Source organism: Paralichthys olivaceus, chromosome 16 (assembly GCF_024713975.1).
Source record: "Paralichthys olivaceus isolate ysfri-2021 chromosome 16, ASM2471397v2, whole genome shotgun sequence".
In the NCBI taxonomy this organism is placed as follows: domain Eukaryota; kingdom Metazoa; phylum Chordata; class Actinopteri; order Pleuronectiformes; family Paralichthyidae; genus Paralichthys; species Paralichthys olivaceus.
Genome location: NC_091108.1, coordinates 10017870 through 10035150, shown reverse-complemented (window position 1 = coordinate 10035150; position 17281 = coordinate 10017870). Strand labels below are relative to the sequence as shown.

Genomic DNA, 17281 nt, shown 5'->3' with positions numbered 1-17281 from the left:
AGTACAGCACGTATTCCCCTCACTTAGAGCAGAATTTGAATGCTTAGTGGAGTGATTGGCTGCAAAGAACACAGGTCTGAGGAGATGTTCATCTATTGACACATTTTCTAATGTTTTAAAAACTGTCACATGGTAATATTCAATAATAAAACCCTTATGTTTATTTCATGATGTGCAGCATGAGCTCAGGCAGATCCTTCAGCTATAGTCACAGATCAATAGTCCTGTCTTCTTGAGTACATGTGGCCTCACGCATGCTTACCTGTGGTGCAAAGTACAATTTCATGAGCTCATGTCATCCGGGATCGACCAATTATAATTCAGTGAAACAGAAATCGTGGAAGAGGAATTATCTGCAACAAGCAATAAGAAAAATAAAAGGTGCAACACAACTGCGTCACAGATTAAGATTGATAGCCCCAAATGCAATCACATGATGGATGCAGATGATTTAATGTGAAATAATCAGGTTTACATTGGATCCAGTTTGTGAACGGGCAGTTAGATGGAAAAAGGAAATTTGACTCAAAAACATGAGGAGGCTTAATAGCAGCATGAGGTAACAACAGGAAGCTGAAGCAGAGAGGACGGACAAAGAGGACTGGGAGCACAGAGGCTGGATGCATGAGTGAGGCAGGGACAACTGGACACAGGGACGACTATCATTAAGTGTGGAGATAGACAGAGGCAGAAGGTAAAGCAACAACAGACCCACAAGGTAAAATAAGTTTAGAATAAATGAAGACATGTAAAACTCAGGAAGTCCCAACCGAGTCTGATAAGGGGCAGATTATGACACGACAGGTTTAGGGTTAAGGTTCGATCTAGGGACCATAGCCTGCATATGAAGATGGATGATCAGAAACCATCTTTGAGAAAAATGTATTTGACATGTACATTCACTTTTTAGTTTAGTCCATATCCCATCCATTAATATGGAGAGGGTTGGACCAGGTGGTGATTAAGACACTTTGGCTTCACTTTAGGGGAGCCGTCAAGCTGTCCATCTTTATACACAATGTTTATACACAGACAAAAGTGGAAATCTGAACTTGAAATCACATGAAATCATGTAAAAGGCTCTAGTCTGAGAGAAATGTGATTTAGAGTTTTATTTGACAACGGCACAATTGCACAGTGAATATAAAACAAGCAACAGAGATGGATCAATGCTGTTTTGCTCAAGTGACAGAGGATGACTTGATGCTTGTGTTAAAGTAAAACCATCATCTTTGTGGAGTGCTTTAATAGCACACCAGCGATACTGGATCCTTCAGTTTATATTTACAACCCCAAAACCCTCCTGCGCTATTTCCTGTCCCACTTTGCTTTTGGCTACATCGTGCAAGTACATTTCTCCTGGCAGATTTTGCTCTGACTGTAGTTTAAGAGGGTCAAACAGCTGTCCATCAAGCACGCTGTGAACACGCTCACTTTCCTCATGAGGTCTGGCAGCCAACATAAGTGTTCACAGTGTGGGTGGACCCTGGGTGCGGTGGGGGGGCTTTATGGGACTGTAATTTGTTATTTTCTGCCGTCTCTTTTCTGTGTTATTGCTTTTTATATGGAAATGATCCCAGGTGCCATGAGTGTACAATGCTTTATGAAGTCATTCTTACTTGAGATATGACTCATCAACCACACACATTCATTGTATCATGTATAAAATGGTCTCATCAGCATTGTCTCTTGGACATCAAACTTAGTGGATCATCAGGTTCGTCTTATTATTATCACATGGGAGAAGACGGTGTGAGACAGTGAAGCATTAAGATTCATGTGAGGAATATAATTCTAAGATAATTGCTTTAATACTGCAGATGAGACATTGTTAAAGGACAGATTACCTCCAGTTATTTCTTTTTCACCTTTAGCAGGAGAATCTAATTTTGTGACCTTTTAATGCAGATTTACATCACAATTACAGAAGCTACTCAAAGGCCCTTATCCCTTTACCCTCAAACCTTCATCCTCCTTCCCTCATCCCTAACATGACCACACCAAAACACAAGATTTCTTTCTCAACACTTGCATAATTTCTACAGGGATAATTATACCACACGGTGATGTTTACAACGACGACTCACTCAGTAAATGTTGCTACGGGGGTGGGGCACAGTTAGACGTGGATTAACCAGCTTGGAACTTTTGAAAATGAGATGAAAAATTTAACGATTCAAAAACACTGTCGTGGTGAGGCACACCCTCAGCATTTCAATGAGCCTCTGTGGATCTGGAGTGAAAACGTAAATGCCAGCACCCTTCATCTCACGGGCGGCTCTGCCAAACAGACTGTGAAGACTGTGAAGCCATCCAACTACGAGTTCAGCTCTCTCATTAATGATTAGCATTTACTATGTGGCAGCTCATATGTGATGTGAAGACTGAAGCTACCAGGGGATATTTCCATTATGTTTCATCAGTATTTTATCCTTCGCCAACACATTGATGCAGCGTTAGCAGAGAAGTCGTGATCCTGTTCTTCTGACATCATAGGTGCAATTCCAGTGAGATGCTGTTGGTAGAGGTTTTGCTGAAAATGAAATATTCAAAATACCATTCAAAGCAATTAAAGACACTTTTCCGATAGGTTAATTATAGGCCGCTTTTTGTTTGAATGTCCATTACTGTAAAAGGTTTTACTCAACGCAACTCAAATGTTGCTAAGCAGCAAATCTCACCCCCAAAAATGTTTTTATTCATACTGCTGTTTAACAAAAGCAAAAACATCACTTAACAAAATGGCCAGAGATACTTCAAGACTGTGCCATTTCCCCAAAGCAATAAATCCATCTCAAAACTTTTTGTGTTACTGAGAATCTAAGGGACTCGATGGACCAAATACTAAAACTGTACAACTTGTTTTTGTTAATTAAAAATCCAGATCAAAAACTGAATTTTTCTGATGACTTTCTTTAACATTGGGATATAGACACATTTTTTTGACATTTTCTCAGATTTCCCAGGGATCTTGATGAAAAGAATCAGTCATATTTAAACGTCTGATATCTATGGGTTTGTGCAACCTCGTGCAGCTTGATTTAATTTAAGGGAACTTCCTTTGTAGAGGTCTGCCCAATTATATTTATTAAAATTTTTAAAAATAGCTCATAAACAGGATTTAGATCAAAAATGTAAACTCTGACCTAAAGGTTGTCCATCTTGTTTTGTGCCCATTCTTGTCACCATCAGCCATCAGTCGAGTTAGGTCTTAAAATGCTCACTTTGTCATTTATTTCATTTAAAAAATATTCAAGAAGTTCAACTTAGATCTCAACTAAACCTAGAAATTATTGCTCAATTTCAAATGAATTTCATGAGCATAACACATTCTTGTCCAGTGCCAATGAATCCTTCATTTCAAATCCTAAATAATCAAGTCTGTTTTAGAGGCTTGTCTGCGTCTTCTAAACTTTGACGTGAAAGCTTATAATTTCTTACAGGGTCAGAAATAGAAAAAAACTCCGTCATTGCATTTTTTTAAATCTCAATTTTATTTGCATGTTTGCAGTGTTGCATTTAGCTTTATTTATTTTTTTCACATAAATCTAACAATAAAACCTAATCAACCATACACTGTGGGGAATTCTCCAATATAATTATGATGAATTGCAATGTGCATGCTGATATGTACTAATTTGTAAATCATAACTCACTTTATTATGAATATTGCCTCAAAAAGATTATCGTTATCGTTTAATTTTAGCCGCGATTACTTTAGATCGATGCACTGTTACAGTATGGCATCATCAGTACTCCAGCCCAGCATCCAAACACAAACACTTGAGTCCTGGAGTAATGGAGAGCCACAGCAGGGCACAGTATAATCGGTAACACTACAGCCTGTGTGTACCCTCTGTGACACTGCTTTGTGTCTGAGTACCCTCCATATTCAGATGAGTCACTGCACTTGAATTTCCAAATCCAGCCACAGTGCACCTGCTGAACTGATTGCTTCCCTGACACACTTACCTTGCTGGCTCAATGTGTGCAGTTTTTTTTCTCTTTACAGATTTTATTTAGAGAAAATAATATTATATTTAACAAATACACCTCAGGCTTTGGGGATGATTTTTGAAATATTCGATTTTTTCTCTTATTACCAGGAACAACTGACCTTTGATGAGTTAATATCAATGCTGGGTTGATTCACCTGTATGATCTCTGCATTATGTAACACACTTATTCAATTTGATGTCCTTTCCAGTATAAGATTAAATCTAAAACAAGAGCAAAACCGATGCCAACGTTTTATCTGTCCTGGAGAGCTTTTCAGTTACAATTTGTGCTTTGCTCTTCACGATGGCAGACGGAAAAAAATTTTTGGGGTGAAAAGTGTAACAGTGCAGTAATAGTGCAGCGCTGGTGTCAAAACATGTGCATTAGTTTCCATGACGGCACGATGCCAGTTCCCATGATGTCTCTGTGCTTTTGTTGCATATTTGAATAACTGACATTTGCAACTAACGGGTGTTTCACTATAGCATTAGCCTTGTTTACAGGCAGCCAGAAACGACCTGAATGTTGAATTTTAGTTTGGTCCTATCGGGATAATTTGATGAATATGAGGACTTGCAATTTTACAGGATTTGAGACATTTGAAATATGGAATATTCTTACTTGTCATTTGTTATATTGCCAGTCATCCTATACAGTAAAAGGAGGGCAGACGTATCACATACATACTTTATGTTCATATTCAGTATATAATTCAAATTCCACAAAAATCCGGAAATCCTACCGTGTGCACCTTTTATTTTTGTTGTTTTATGTTTTATTCAAAAAGATGTATCCGAGTCGTCACACCGATGTGAAAAACACAAGCACAAATTGCTTTCCTCACATAAGTGCCAAGTGCTCAATTCTTCTTCTTTTGTCAAAACTGACACCCAGACAGTGGAAACGGGGACATATGATGGTGCAAATAAATTACAAAGGAATGAATTTGAGAAAAGCTGCAAAAGCTGCCATGATCAAATTTCTAGAAAACAATGATTTGGACAGACGTTTCACTTTAATTGAGCTTATTGTGAACAATGCTATTCAGGAGTCTGAATGAAGCTGCATTAAAACTCCCACACTTGCCATGTGCTGCTGTCTGCAGTGGATTCTTGTGTTGCAACTGTGCTGTGACTATACTTCCGAGAGATGGTGGTGAGTCCCATTTGTGAGAAAATAACAGTAATTCAAGCTGGGCTCCTTCAGTCACTTCTACTGTTCTGCAGCCTTTCTCATTTCTCTCGGACCACAGCTGGGGGACTGACAGGATAGTGTCAGAATGCAAATAAGGCCTGAAGCTTCTCCCACTGTCTGTGTCTATAGGGGGTTGTACACACACACACACACTCACAAACCAGGAACATGAAATATACAAATTCCAAGTTCATGCTAGACCTTGAAGAGCCACAGATGAGAATACTAAAACATATTTCATCACTGCTGGTAAAACTGTTCAGTGGTATTCAGTAGGAGAACTCCAGTATGTCCCAATAAAAGGCACTGGCTGTTGGCAGGATGGGAGGTGAAAACAGAGAGAGTTGAAAAAATCTGATTATTTTTGGAAAATACGTCTGTAACCCAACATACAAATGTTGTTTGGGGAAAATGGTAAATGTCAAAACTGTCAAGAGAAACACGGGTCTGCTTCTGCTCGAGGTTTCCTTTCTCTCCACAGTTTATTTTCTCAGTTGGGTTTCTCTTCAAGGTCTCGGTAAACTGCCTTTATAAAATATATATAATTAAATTTGATTGATAAGATAAGATTAGATAAGATCAAACTTAATCGATCCCACACTGGGGAAATTTTGGTCAGAATGAGATGGACAAGAGACTAAAAATAAAAGAAGTCAAAAGAATAAAAAATTCCATAAAAAAATCCCAACAGAATATATACATTATATACACCTTTCACTACAGGAAAATATTGTTTGTATAAAAAAAACATTATTTAAGTCAAGTGCAGTTGTATGATTGTACGAGAGTGTAAAACTGTATTTGTGCATTAGCATAAGGTTCTATTGAGATAGGCAAAAACATGTGGAATAATATGATATGATGCTACACTGGTAGTGTGTAGCAGATATATGAATATGTAAAAATACATTTTTAGTTTTTGTAGGGCAGTTAATCTCAAAATTCAAAAAGCACATCTTATTTCTAGGTGTTATCATGTGTATTTTGGGATGGGGTTAGGGTTAACCCTATTGTTCATTGCTGAAAGGTGATATTTGTCTGGATAAATTATCTGTTCCATTCATGCATGGGTGTCTATGTATATTATACAGATACGAAATGCATCTTGATGTGGGTGCCTGTGTCTACCTGTGAATCAAACATACAGTTTCTATAAATGAATTTCATCAGTGACAATAAGACATGAGTGGAGTCTACGTTAAAGCGAAATCAAATGAATTAACCCCGTGTTTGAGTTTGCAGTGCAATTTACAGACAATTATAAAGTGTGTTGTGTCTCTTAGCATTAACCAAAGTGTGGGGATATCATATCTCCTATCCCCAATGTGTGTTAACGCACATTTCTTACCAATAAAACAAACTTTTGTAAAGTATAAAAGTCTTATATCACACTGACTCTTACTTTAATATGTGTAATAAAATATAGGCTTCTCTTCCACGTTGGTTTAGAGCATTGATCCTCATTCAACGGTGCGTAAAATGCGTAATCCACCGTGTGCAGCAGTTCTGTGAGAGGTGTCGTGCGCTCTCTCGTGGATTTTCTCGGCCACTGAGCTCAGTTTCTGTTTGTTGGATGTAACGTTCATGCGCCTGGCACCTGTTGCTGGCTTTTAATCCTCGCTGCAGGTCGAGCGGAGCGCTTCGTCCCCCCCTCGCCTCACCACCAGGACCATGTCGGAGGAGCAAACAGACCTCAACTCCAGCTGGCACCACTTTGACGGCGCCTCAACTAGATTCCAGGGCAGCTTCGTGTTTTCAGGAGCCACGTTTGTCGTCTTGATGGTGATGATGGTGACTCTGGTGCTTGTGATAGTTTTGGGGAACGCGCTGGTCATATTTGCCTTTAAAGTGGATAAGAGTTTGAGAAGACAGTGCAACTACTACTTCCTCAATTTGGCAATATCAGATTTCCTCGTAGGTAAGTCCAGACATGATTCTTTTTTTTTTTTACAGACGCTGAAATAAGAGTGGATGGAGAGTGGATTTCAAATGATGGATGTGCTGTCTCTGTCTTAAATCTTGTATGATGCTGAAATCTGAAAGATATCCGATGCTGCTCTGCTTGTGCCAGATGTGCACCACCGAATTCAACAGTACCACATTAAGCAGCATTTCTTTCTTTGCAATGTTAATGCTTAACTTTTGCAACAGGTAAACCTTCCTTGATCTTCTTTTCCACTCACCTTCCTTCCTTTAAAGTTAACTTTGCATACAACCTCCTTATTTAGTGATGACAAACCTGATTTAATAAAAAGTTTATAACACACAATGGAGCAGACAGGAGGACATGTCTGAAGTGTGTATTACGTCACATTGCTGAAAATGTGCAGATAAAGATGAGATGACATAAGATAATTAATCAGTTGATATTGATGATTATCGCGATAAATGTCAAATTATAATTTCTCTCAAGTTTATGCACCGATTTTTTGCTCCTTGGTAAAGGTTATGGTTTTAAACTATTCTTTCTGTGATAGATAAATTATGGTTTACACCTTCTCACCGTGCTTACACAATGTATAAATAATATAGCGATATATAGGTATAGAACATTTGTTATTTTGATATTGGTGCTATTATATTATGATAATTGATAATAGTCCCAACCTTACTTTTTGATCTTTCTCCTGTATATGTGTCTCTGCAGGAGCATTCTGCATCCCAGTCTACATCCCGTACATCCTCACAGGCCGGTGGACGCTGGGCCGAGGGCTGTGTAAACTGTGGCTGGTCATGGACTACCTGCTTTGTTCTGCCTCTGCCTTCAACATCGTCCTCATCAGCTACGACCGTTTCCTGTCAGTCACCAGAGCAGTGAGTGGAACATCCTGTACCTCACACCCACTAAACAATACACAGGGACATCAATGTGAATGTGGGATTGTGGCACAAACAGAAATGAGATTGTCAAATTAAGGTGTGCCAGAGTACTCTGAGAAAAAAAAAAACCTTTTTCACATTTGAATGAAGCACTTGAAGAATAATGTCAAACTGTCAAATGCTCACTGCTTGTGGTCCGTGGCTTCATTTTCTGACTGGTGAGTCTCTCAGGTCATTGATAGGGGCAGTGCCACCTCACTCTCCAAAATGTGCCCATCTGCAGAGGTTAATCATTCCTGACCCTCTCAGGCACAGTGCCACCCCTAATTATAGTCCTCCCCCATGATGAAGAGAAAAAAAAGCCACATTTTGACTTTGGGTCTCAGAAAATAAGTGGAAAAAAACTCACGACTGTCAATAATTGAAAGGATTTTATGACTACACTTGAATTAATCAAATATTTTTTTAATTTATACTTAAGCAGGTTTAAATAATTCAGACTTCATCCATGCAACTGATTTATTTCTCTGAGATTCATAGTTATTGATGTTGATTTCCTTTTTTCTGGCTGTGTTTGCACAAATCTGGTATTTAGCGTGTATCTCCAAACCTTTACAGCTGTTAGCCCCATTGACTCTTTTGTTGAGGCTTGTGTGTGCATTAGCCGGCTGACTGTATCCCATCCGCCTCGTATTAACTCAGAGGTGGGATGAGGCTTGGCATTAGAAGACAAAGAGAGTGTTCTGTTTCCTTTCACAAGCAAACACTTAACATCAGAGCAATGAATACAAATAACACCAGAGAGAGAGAGCCTCTTCTTTAATTAGCTAGCTTTGATCATAGAGATCCTCCTCCGTGCCATGGTCCTTCCAACCTGGAGAGATCAATCATCAGCAGAAGCAGGCCACCGGCAGCCAAGCAGTATTTTCCTAAGAGCATCTCTCTCTCTGAACATCGAAAGACAAAGAATATCATCAACAGTCACAGGACAAAGTTTGTTTTCCAAAAGAAAATATGGATTCAGATTAGATTTGTACACACGGCAGTTAGATCAAATCATGTAGGCTAAACACTGACTGCACAGTAATAGAGAGAAAATATCACATCATGTCAATAGGTTTGATTATGACGCTAAGATTCATCCTGCAAGGCCTCGAGAGGAATGGAGAAATTTTAAAAGATAATGTGAAATTTCGAGTCATCATCATCTTAATTCAGAACAGTGTCATATCTTTAAAGCAGCTGCAGAGGTCGTCAAGTCTGGTGTCCGCTGAACAAGAACGTGGACACAGGATGTGACGCTGATGTAACCGGTGGCATCGAGCAATGTTTGTGTTGTGATTAATTCAATGGAAAGGATAGGACCATGAGTATCTTTGGAGGGCTTTGAGCAAAACCACAAATCAGTGAATACATTTTGAAAATAGTTTCTTGTTCAAGCACATTTTGTTCTTCAAAAACAACTAGTCATATATATTGTTAGTGTTGTCAGTAAAAGAGTTTGAATATTACTGACAGGACAGGGGCACTTCAGAGGTGAATCTGATCTCAGCTGGGGCCAGTGCCCCCTCTGGCCCTGCCCGTGGATCTGCCCATGTGTACAACAAAATAAAGAGCACATGAGAAATTACATTAAAACACATAAAACTTACCTTACAAAACATTTTTAGATATGTGGAGTCCTTACACTAATTAAACAACACAAATAAGCCAATGTCTTTAACTCTAAACTTACAAGCATAATAACAGGAAGGCTAAGATACAGAAATTTGGACAACCGAAATGTCACGTGTGCGTCTCTCGAGGACGTAGGGTAACAGAACTTTATCAAACCTTCCACATGTTTTCTTTGAGACAGGGACTTTTTTATTAGCAGCTGGGTGTTCACCTGAGCAGTACACAGGACTAGACTGATCGTGCACTGCACTTTATAAGAAAGGCCAGAGTCGACTGTATCTGCTCTGGAGACTTCGGTCTTTTGGAGTACAGGGGGCGCTCCTGAAGACCCTTTATGACTCTGTTGTGGCAGCAGCCATCTTCTTTGAAGTGGTTTGCAAGGGCAGCAGCATTTCAACCGCTGACAGGAAGGGACTGGATGGACTGATGAGGAGGGCCAGCTTGGTCCTGGGAGCAGTGGAGGTGGTGGGACAGAGAGGGATGATGGCTGGGCTGTCATCTCTTATGGACAACCAGTCCCACCCCCTGCAGGACACCATCACAGCACTGGGCAGCTCCTTCAGTGACAAACTGACCCACCCTAAGGGTCTGAGCGAGAGGTATCTCTAGATTGTTCCTTCCTGCAGCTGTTTACTTTAACGGACTAATGCACTTTAACTTCACTTTTTAACTGAGCAATATTCACTTCTGTCTGTGAAATTCAATGGCTTATGTGCAATCTATTACACTGTACATATGTTCACACTGTACATATTAGTTTTCACTCCATTTATATGTTTTATATCTCCTTACATTCTAAGTACTGCATGGTATATAACTTTACTTGTGTTTATTTTTGACTGCCCTCTTGCTTGATCAGGCAATTGTTTATTCAGTTGTTATTTTGTCCTGAATGTATTTCTGCAACAATAGAGAATTCAGCAATGGAGTGACTCAACCCTGGCGATGGTACTCAGATATACTGTATGATTTGTGCTTATGTTTACTACAGGTCAGTTATCGTGCCAGACAGAGCATGACTCATCAAGCCATAATCAAGATGACTGCTGTCTGGGTCCTGGCCTTTGTCCTGTACGGCCCAGCCATCATATTTTGGGAGCTGGCTGTGGGCAGAAGCCGTGTGCCAAAGGACGAGTGCTTCGCGGAGTTCTATTACTCTTGGTATTTCCTGCTGAGCGCCTCAATGCTGGAATTTTTCTCTCCCTTCATCTCTGTGGCTTTCTTCAACCTCAGCATTTACCTCAGCATACGCAGGAGGAGGTTCCAGAGCAGGCAGGTGCAGCTACACCTTCAAATGAGCGAACCTGCCTCTACCCAGGGGGAAGGTATCCCCATCTCCCACAACTGGGGGTTTGGGATGAAACTGGCTGTAAGAGGCTCTTTCCACTCCCAGACCTCCTCTCCCAATTTGGGTAAACTGGATCCCTCCACCAGCAGGGTGGCCATGCCTAGCCGTCTGTCCAGGGATAAGAAAATAGCTAAGTCCCTTGCCATCATAGTGTGCGTGTTTGCCATCTGCTGGGCACCATACACTCTGCTGATGATCATCCGCGCTGCCTGCAGAGGGCGATGCATCCAGCATCACTGGTACGAGGTCACCTTCTGGCTCCTGTGGCTCAACTCTGCTATTAACCCCTTCCTGTACCCGCTCTGCCACAGCAGCTTCCGCAGGGCCTTCAGTAAGATCCTGTGTGCAAAGCGGCACAATACTCAGTCATCTTCTGTCCCTCGTGCTGGCCAATGACGAGCGCAGGAACTAATAATGTGGCAAAGCTACAAACTGTGCAACACAGTGTGTCATTCAGACCATAATGAACGGTCCTCCATTGTGTTTGGATGTATAATGTTGGTGCTGCACCGTATGATGTTATTGAGTCATTGTGTTCATATATAAAGTATGTGTCAAGCATTCTTCATAGAGCGAAAAATACTTATGATGCCTACAAAAGTTTAATACATATTTACTGATACTGATTACCACAGGTTTTCACTTACTGTCAGAACTGTATCAGTGCTATGTTGGCTTTGGATTGGAGCAAAGAAACAGCAAAATGGAACCGGAAACATTGTTCAAGGCCTATTGATAAATATCACGCAGACAATTTAACAATGAAATCAGTCAGTTATGTTGTATGTACTGTACCGTGTATGTCGATAGAAATGAAATGCATTTCCTTGACTGACTTCTTCATTATTTAGCTCATAAATTGTCCACAGATATTCTCTAGGAAATGAAAGATAACTGTTGCAGGCTAATAAGAAATTTTGTGGCTATGTTATCAAACATTAAAGGTTAAACTACTTTTATTTAGAATTTACACTCATTATATTGATCTCACTGTGACATCTTCCTTCTGCTATTACAGAAATACAGTGTTAATAATGCAAGTGCCATTGTAAGTGAAATGAAACGTCTTACCGAAGCCTAACAATAGGCTATTTACATGACATTAGTAAACCATTTTTGATCATTCTTCACACCCATGTTTGAAAACATAGATCTTTTTACAGTAATATAGAAAAAGCAGTACAAACAAAACATGAATATATATATATATATATATATATATATATATTTTAAATGTGTATCATTTAACTATATCACATTGTTATTGGAGCAATACCATTACCACCATCTCTTATTTTTATATAACATTTTCAATGTTATGCCCTGATCAACATAGTGTAGAATATTCAATACAATTTAATATAATCAAATAAGACGTTTGTTGTACAGAAAGCGTTTAGAGAGAGAGAAGCGACTTATTTATCAACGGTATGAAAAACACCATTTTATTGAGGAGCGGGTATGTGTACTGCATCTTTGTGCCACTAGATGTCACCGTTAACCTTCACAGTGTGTGCAGTGACTGAGGATTCATCATGGAGTGAACACACTCTATTAGAAATAGGGTTTCCATAAACTGTTTTACTTTACAGTTTGTGTTTGACTTGTCAGTTAAATGCTGCTGCACCCAGATGTTGACCGATCCAAAATTGTAATAGAAGAATGTAACATTTTAATTAAAGGTCTATAAAATTGGATGCTGCTCTCTAACAGTGAATCATTTCACTGTACGTAACCCATACAATTAAAAAACAATGGTTTCAATATGTCCAATGCTTAAGCAGTCGTTTTATATACTCTTTAAGCCTTGTTATACTATTTTGTAACTATTTGTGTGAATGAAATATTAGAGTGATAGCATGAACGTTGTCTCTTTCTTTTATTGTGTGAATACTTGGTAAATATGCATTATTCATTGTTCTGTTTATCTTTGGAAAATAAACACATCCCTTTACTCGATATGCCTAGATTGATATGAAATTATTATAGTGTGATACTTTTATTTTTTATCTATGTATTATTGTAGCACACAAATGGTAGCGTTAAGCTGTGTACTTGCTGTCTACTTGATGGCTAATTGGGTCAAAGCCAAGTGCAGAGAGGCTGTAGGTTGATGTGCAGATGAAATGCTGAGAGTGCAATATCATTTTTGTATTTTGTATTGTTCTCCAGTCTGGGTATAGGTGTGACGTGATAGATTAAATGAGCTTTTACCAGATGCAGACTTATTAAACCTGTAATTATGCCATCATGTTAGATAGTAGGGTTACGTTTGCAGGTGCCTGGGTCCCACAGGGGACTTACATTGCTCAAATTGTTGCTGCTGCCTGCGTGCACATCTGGGCTCCTGGTCAGGTGCTGGGAATAAGGGCACAGCTGCAGGGAGCAGGCCCCCCCCCCGCTCCCTCTCCGCCCGTGGCATGGTGGGGGGACAGAAGCGGCACTTTGTGACCAGAGGGATGCAGGCACATTTCCCTTGGGATGACAGAACTGCATTTATCAGCAGAATGGCAATCCCTGGGTTTACTCCCTATGTATCTAAATGCGACAGCGAGAGCTTTATCACTGTGAGGAGCGCTCGCACCTTGTGCAGTTACATCAGGACGACTGCTGTTGATTTTCTTGATAGATTTGAAATGTCGTGGCGGGTGTGCCAAAGCAATTGGCCACCAGCTGAGGGTGTATTGGGGATCATGGCAGCTTAAATTGGTCCAGGAGGAGTTGCAGCATCAAAAATACAGATGAGAAATAATAATTTGTGTCTTTTAAATCCTTCTCCTACTAGCCCCCCCTCTCTTAGTGTCTGAGTGAAAGTGCTCATGGGAGGTTTGGATGTCTGTGACCCCCAAGCAAAGTGTCTAAAAGCTCTGACCCTAAATAGAGCTCACCTGTGCCCCTGAAGTTTAAAGAGCCCCATTAGCAGAGACTCAGTCTGGGAGGTTCTTGTTTTCAAACCTGGCAAGAGATCTGATCCTCACAATAGATAAAAGGTGACAGATGTGTAATGAAGCCACTGAATGTCTGACTTAAATATTTAGTATGCAATATGCTACACTTGTGGTATTCTGGAGTAAAACTGCAACATAAAAGTGAATCTGCAGTCAAGAACAAACCACTTCAGTCTGCAGATACAGGTTAAAACTGTGACCTCCCTTTTGAAAATACTCTGTATCCATCATAGGCTGTTTTTCACTTCCCAAGCAGTAAACCACCGTTAATATTTCATGAGGGACGAACTCAAAAAGAAATAGAAAAACAGATTTTCTGCTTAATTTTTGCCTTTTCCGTTCCTCCATCTTTTTTTCCCCCCTCTGCTTTTTTCCTGCAGTGTACTTCCTGACTAGAGATTAAATAATTCCATTGGAATCCTCTTAGGATGGGTTCCCAGCACTTGGCAATTAAACAATTACATTTAATCAGCATGGGGCGACGCTTCAAGTCACCCTCATTTCAGACGTTGATTAAAAGCAATTCTGCAGTGGTTATTGCTGTCGACTTTGGAAACTATGGTTCACTTAGGTTTACTGCATCTGTGGGGTCAGGTTGGATAGCAATATGGCAGGTTCAGTGGTGGTCGAGAGCTGTATCTGCCTCTGGTGGGTAAGACAGTAATGACAGAACTCATGGCAGACCCTGTATTGTCCCTTAAGTCGGAGCTAGTTAGATTACTTGGAGACATTTTGACCCGACAGCGAAGAAGACTCAGGGAACAATGGAAATGAGCGGGGCATTACCTTATGCACGTGGGAGTATAGATATAGTGTCAGTGAGTTTTTCTTTTACATTACGTTATGTGTATTCGACCGCGTCTGTACACAGCTGTTTCTGTTTGCATCTGCATTTCGCCGCATTTAGCTTGAATGAAATGCACCTTGACATGTACAATTTCATCATGCCATGCAATAACGTCTCCCTCTGTGACGGCACATGCGGAGAGGGGAGGGGGCTTTTGTGTGAGCCGTATTTGACATCATGCCTGAGTGAAAGAGTGCAACGTGGCACAGGGCTGCAGCAAACTATCGTCTTCTCCCGTGCAACGCAGATGAGTTGTGATGGATACCCAGCCCCCTCTTGTGAAACCCAGGTGCCCCTGTTTCATAAGGCCCCCCCACTGGCTCTCCAGCCCTCTTAATTAGCAGCTTCCGTCAGCTGGCACCCAGGCCTTCCAGCACAAGTCGCCGGCCTCTGCCGCTGCCCATTGAATCAGGTTCACGCCACATCTTCAGCTCCTCTAGCTCATGCATCAACTGGGCGTCAAGGTTTTCTTTGCATAACCTGTAAATCATCCTTGAATTTTCCTTGCATCCAGATCACATGCACACTGCGAGTGCAAGGTAAAATACTGTCGAATGCCTCAGTCAGTGTTTTTCTTGGTTATAATAATGACGGGCAGCTGCAGAGTGCACGAGTGGGGCCATGAGCTCTGAGTCGCAGCTGCAGCTGCAACAAGACATTGATGATTTTTATATGATGAAGTCAAATATAGATAAAAGGTTTCACCAGGACGAGAATGTAGCCGTGCAGTATCATAGCAGCGCAGTAACAATAGTCTCTTCTAATGACATTCCCCTAGTAACTTCTTGCCTCTACGAATCTCAAGGGGGATGCGCTACAAAAAGTGATAATTACATGAAATATACATAGAGAATAAAGGGAGCATGTTTACATAACCAGGCCCATAAATATCTGACTGGGAAGACATTGTTCTCAGACTCCTTTTAAGCTGATCTCCCAGGGATGCCATTTTAATGACATGATGGTTTAAAGAGATGCTGCTCCATCTCGTTCCATATTTAATTAACTTTTGCTTTTCTGACGCAGAGGAAAAACAGACTAAAGAAAGCGTGATGGAGACAAACACGCTCGATAGCGGGGAGACAATAACAAATAGCTGGGAGAACAGAGAGGGAGGCTGGGGGAACATGAGCAGAGACCTTGTCATGCTTTTGTGAGCTGTTTACAATACAAGAGATGCAAAGGGGGGAGAAGGGGAGGGGAGCAAGAGCGACGAGGACCGACGTGGGTGAGGGAAGATGAGAGTGAACGGGAAGCCCCAGATTTAAAAAAATAAATAAAGGAGATGAAATTATAAGAAAAGATAAAGAGGGCGACAGTGAAGAGAGAGCGAGGGGATTACTGCGAGATTGAAACATTTTATAGTTTGTCACCAATAATCAAAAAAAGGAGGAAAACACAAACTTTAAACATGAAGCAACGTTTAACTGACATCTCAGATTGTTAAAAATAAAAGGGCGCTCACATACACGGACGGTGATTATTTGCTGCATTGTCGACTTAAATAACATTGAAAATAACTAACACACGTTTAAACCTCAACCAAATAACATTTTATAAAAAGGTTTCAGATGATTTTGAGCTTAGAGCAAATTTTTCCATCAAGGCCCAACAGTCCCCTTATGAGACCACATTTAAATTCACTACATCTGGAGCTTTATTTGGATCAGCAACAAATTGCACAGTCATAAATATCAGTCCCCTAAACATGCTTGATTCTTCTCTGAGAAATCAGTGAAAATGTTTTAAAAATATGGTGAAAATAAATTACTGTATCCGTCCTATTCCTGACCCATACTGCATCTTTGGACCAAGTTTGGAGGAAATCCGTCCAGACAATCAGACAAAAACACAAACACAGATGAAACCAGAGGTAATAAACGCCAACAAACTGACGATCAAAAAGGAGATGAAGACGACTTTTCGTCTCAGGTGTCTGTCCGTAAAGATAACTGCATGTCAGCATTAAAATAACGGTATTATAAAAATATGGCAAAATACATTAAACAGACTAAAGTGCAGAAATCTGCCCTGAAATTCCTGCACGTGTTTCCACACACACACACAACGCACTGACCCACCTGAACTGCAGACAATGAAATCAATTTATTTAACCAATGAATTTCATGTTCTGGCACTTATGATATAAAATGACTCGGTCCAGAATTTCAGAGCACCCTCCTCCTCCTCCTCCTCTGTCTCTCTCTCTCTCCCTCTCTCAGGCAGTGTGTTTTCCATTTCTCTGTCAGCTGTATACAGTGTACGCTGCATTATTGATACTTTCTTTCCCTTTTTCTCTCCTCTTGTTAGACTCTCCTCCTTTGTCCTCATCTCATCACACCAGCCACACTGGCTATGGAGCCTGGAGAGTTGCAGTGAATTTGACCCCACCTGGTCTATATTTTATTGCTTTGTGTTTAATACATTTTTGAAAATCCTCCCCCATCA

The 17281-nt window shown here is 40.4% G+C and overlaps 1 protein-coding gene across 1 annotated transcript; it reads left to right on the top strand.

The window, feature by feature from the left end:
• Nucleotides 1–6782: 6782 nt before the first annotated feature.
• On the top strand, nt 6783–11778 carry LOC109638818 (histamine H3 receptor-like). Its single transcript, XM_020101967.2, has 3 exons — nt 6783–7111; nt 7841–8007; nt 10682–11778. The coding sequence occupies exons 1-3, from the start codon at nt 6865–6867 to the stop codon at nt 11432–11434; spliced, it is 1167 nt and encodes a 388-aa protein (XP_019957526.1). The 5' UTR covers nt 6783–6864; the 3' UTR covers nt 11435–11778.
• Nucleotides 11779–17281: the final 5503 nt, after the last annotated feature.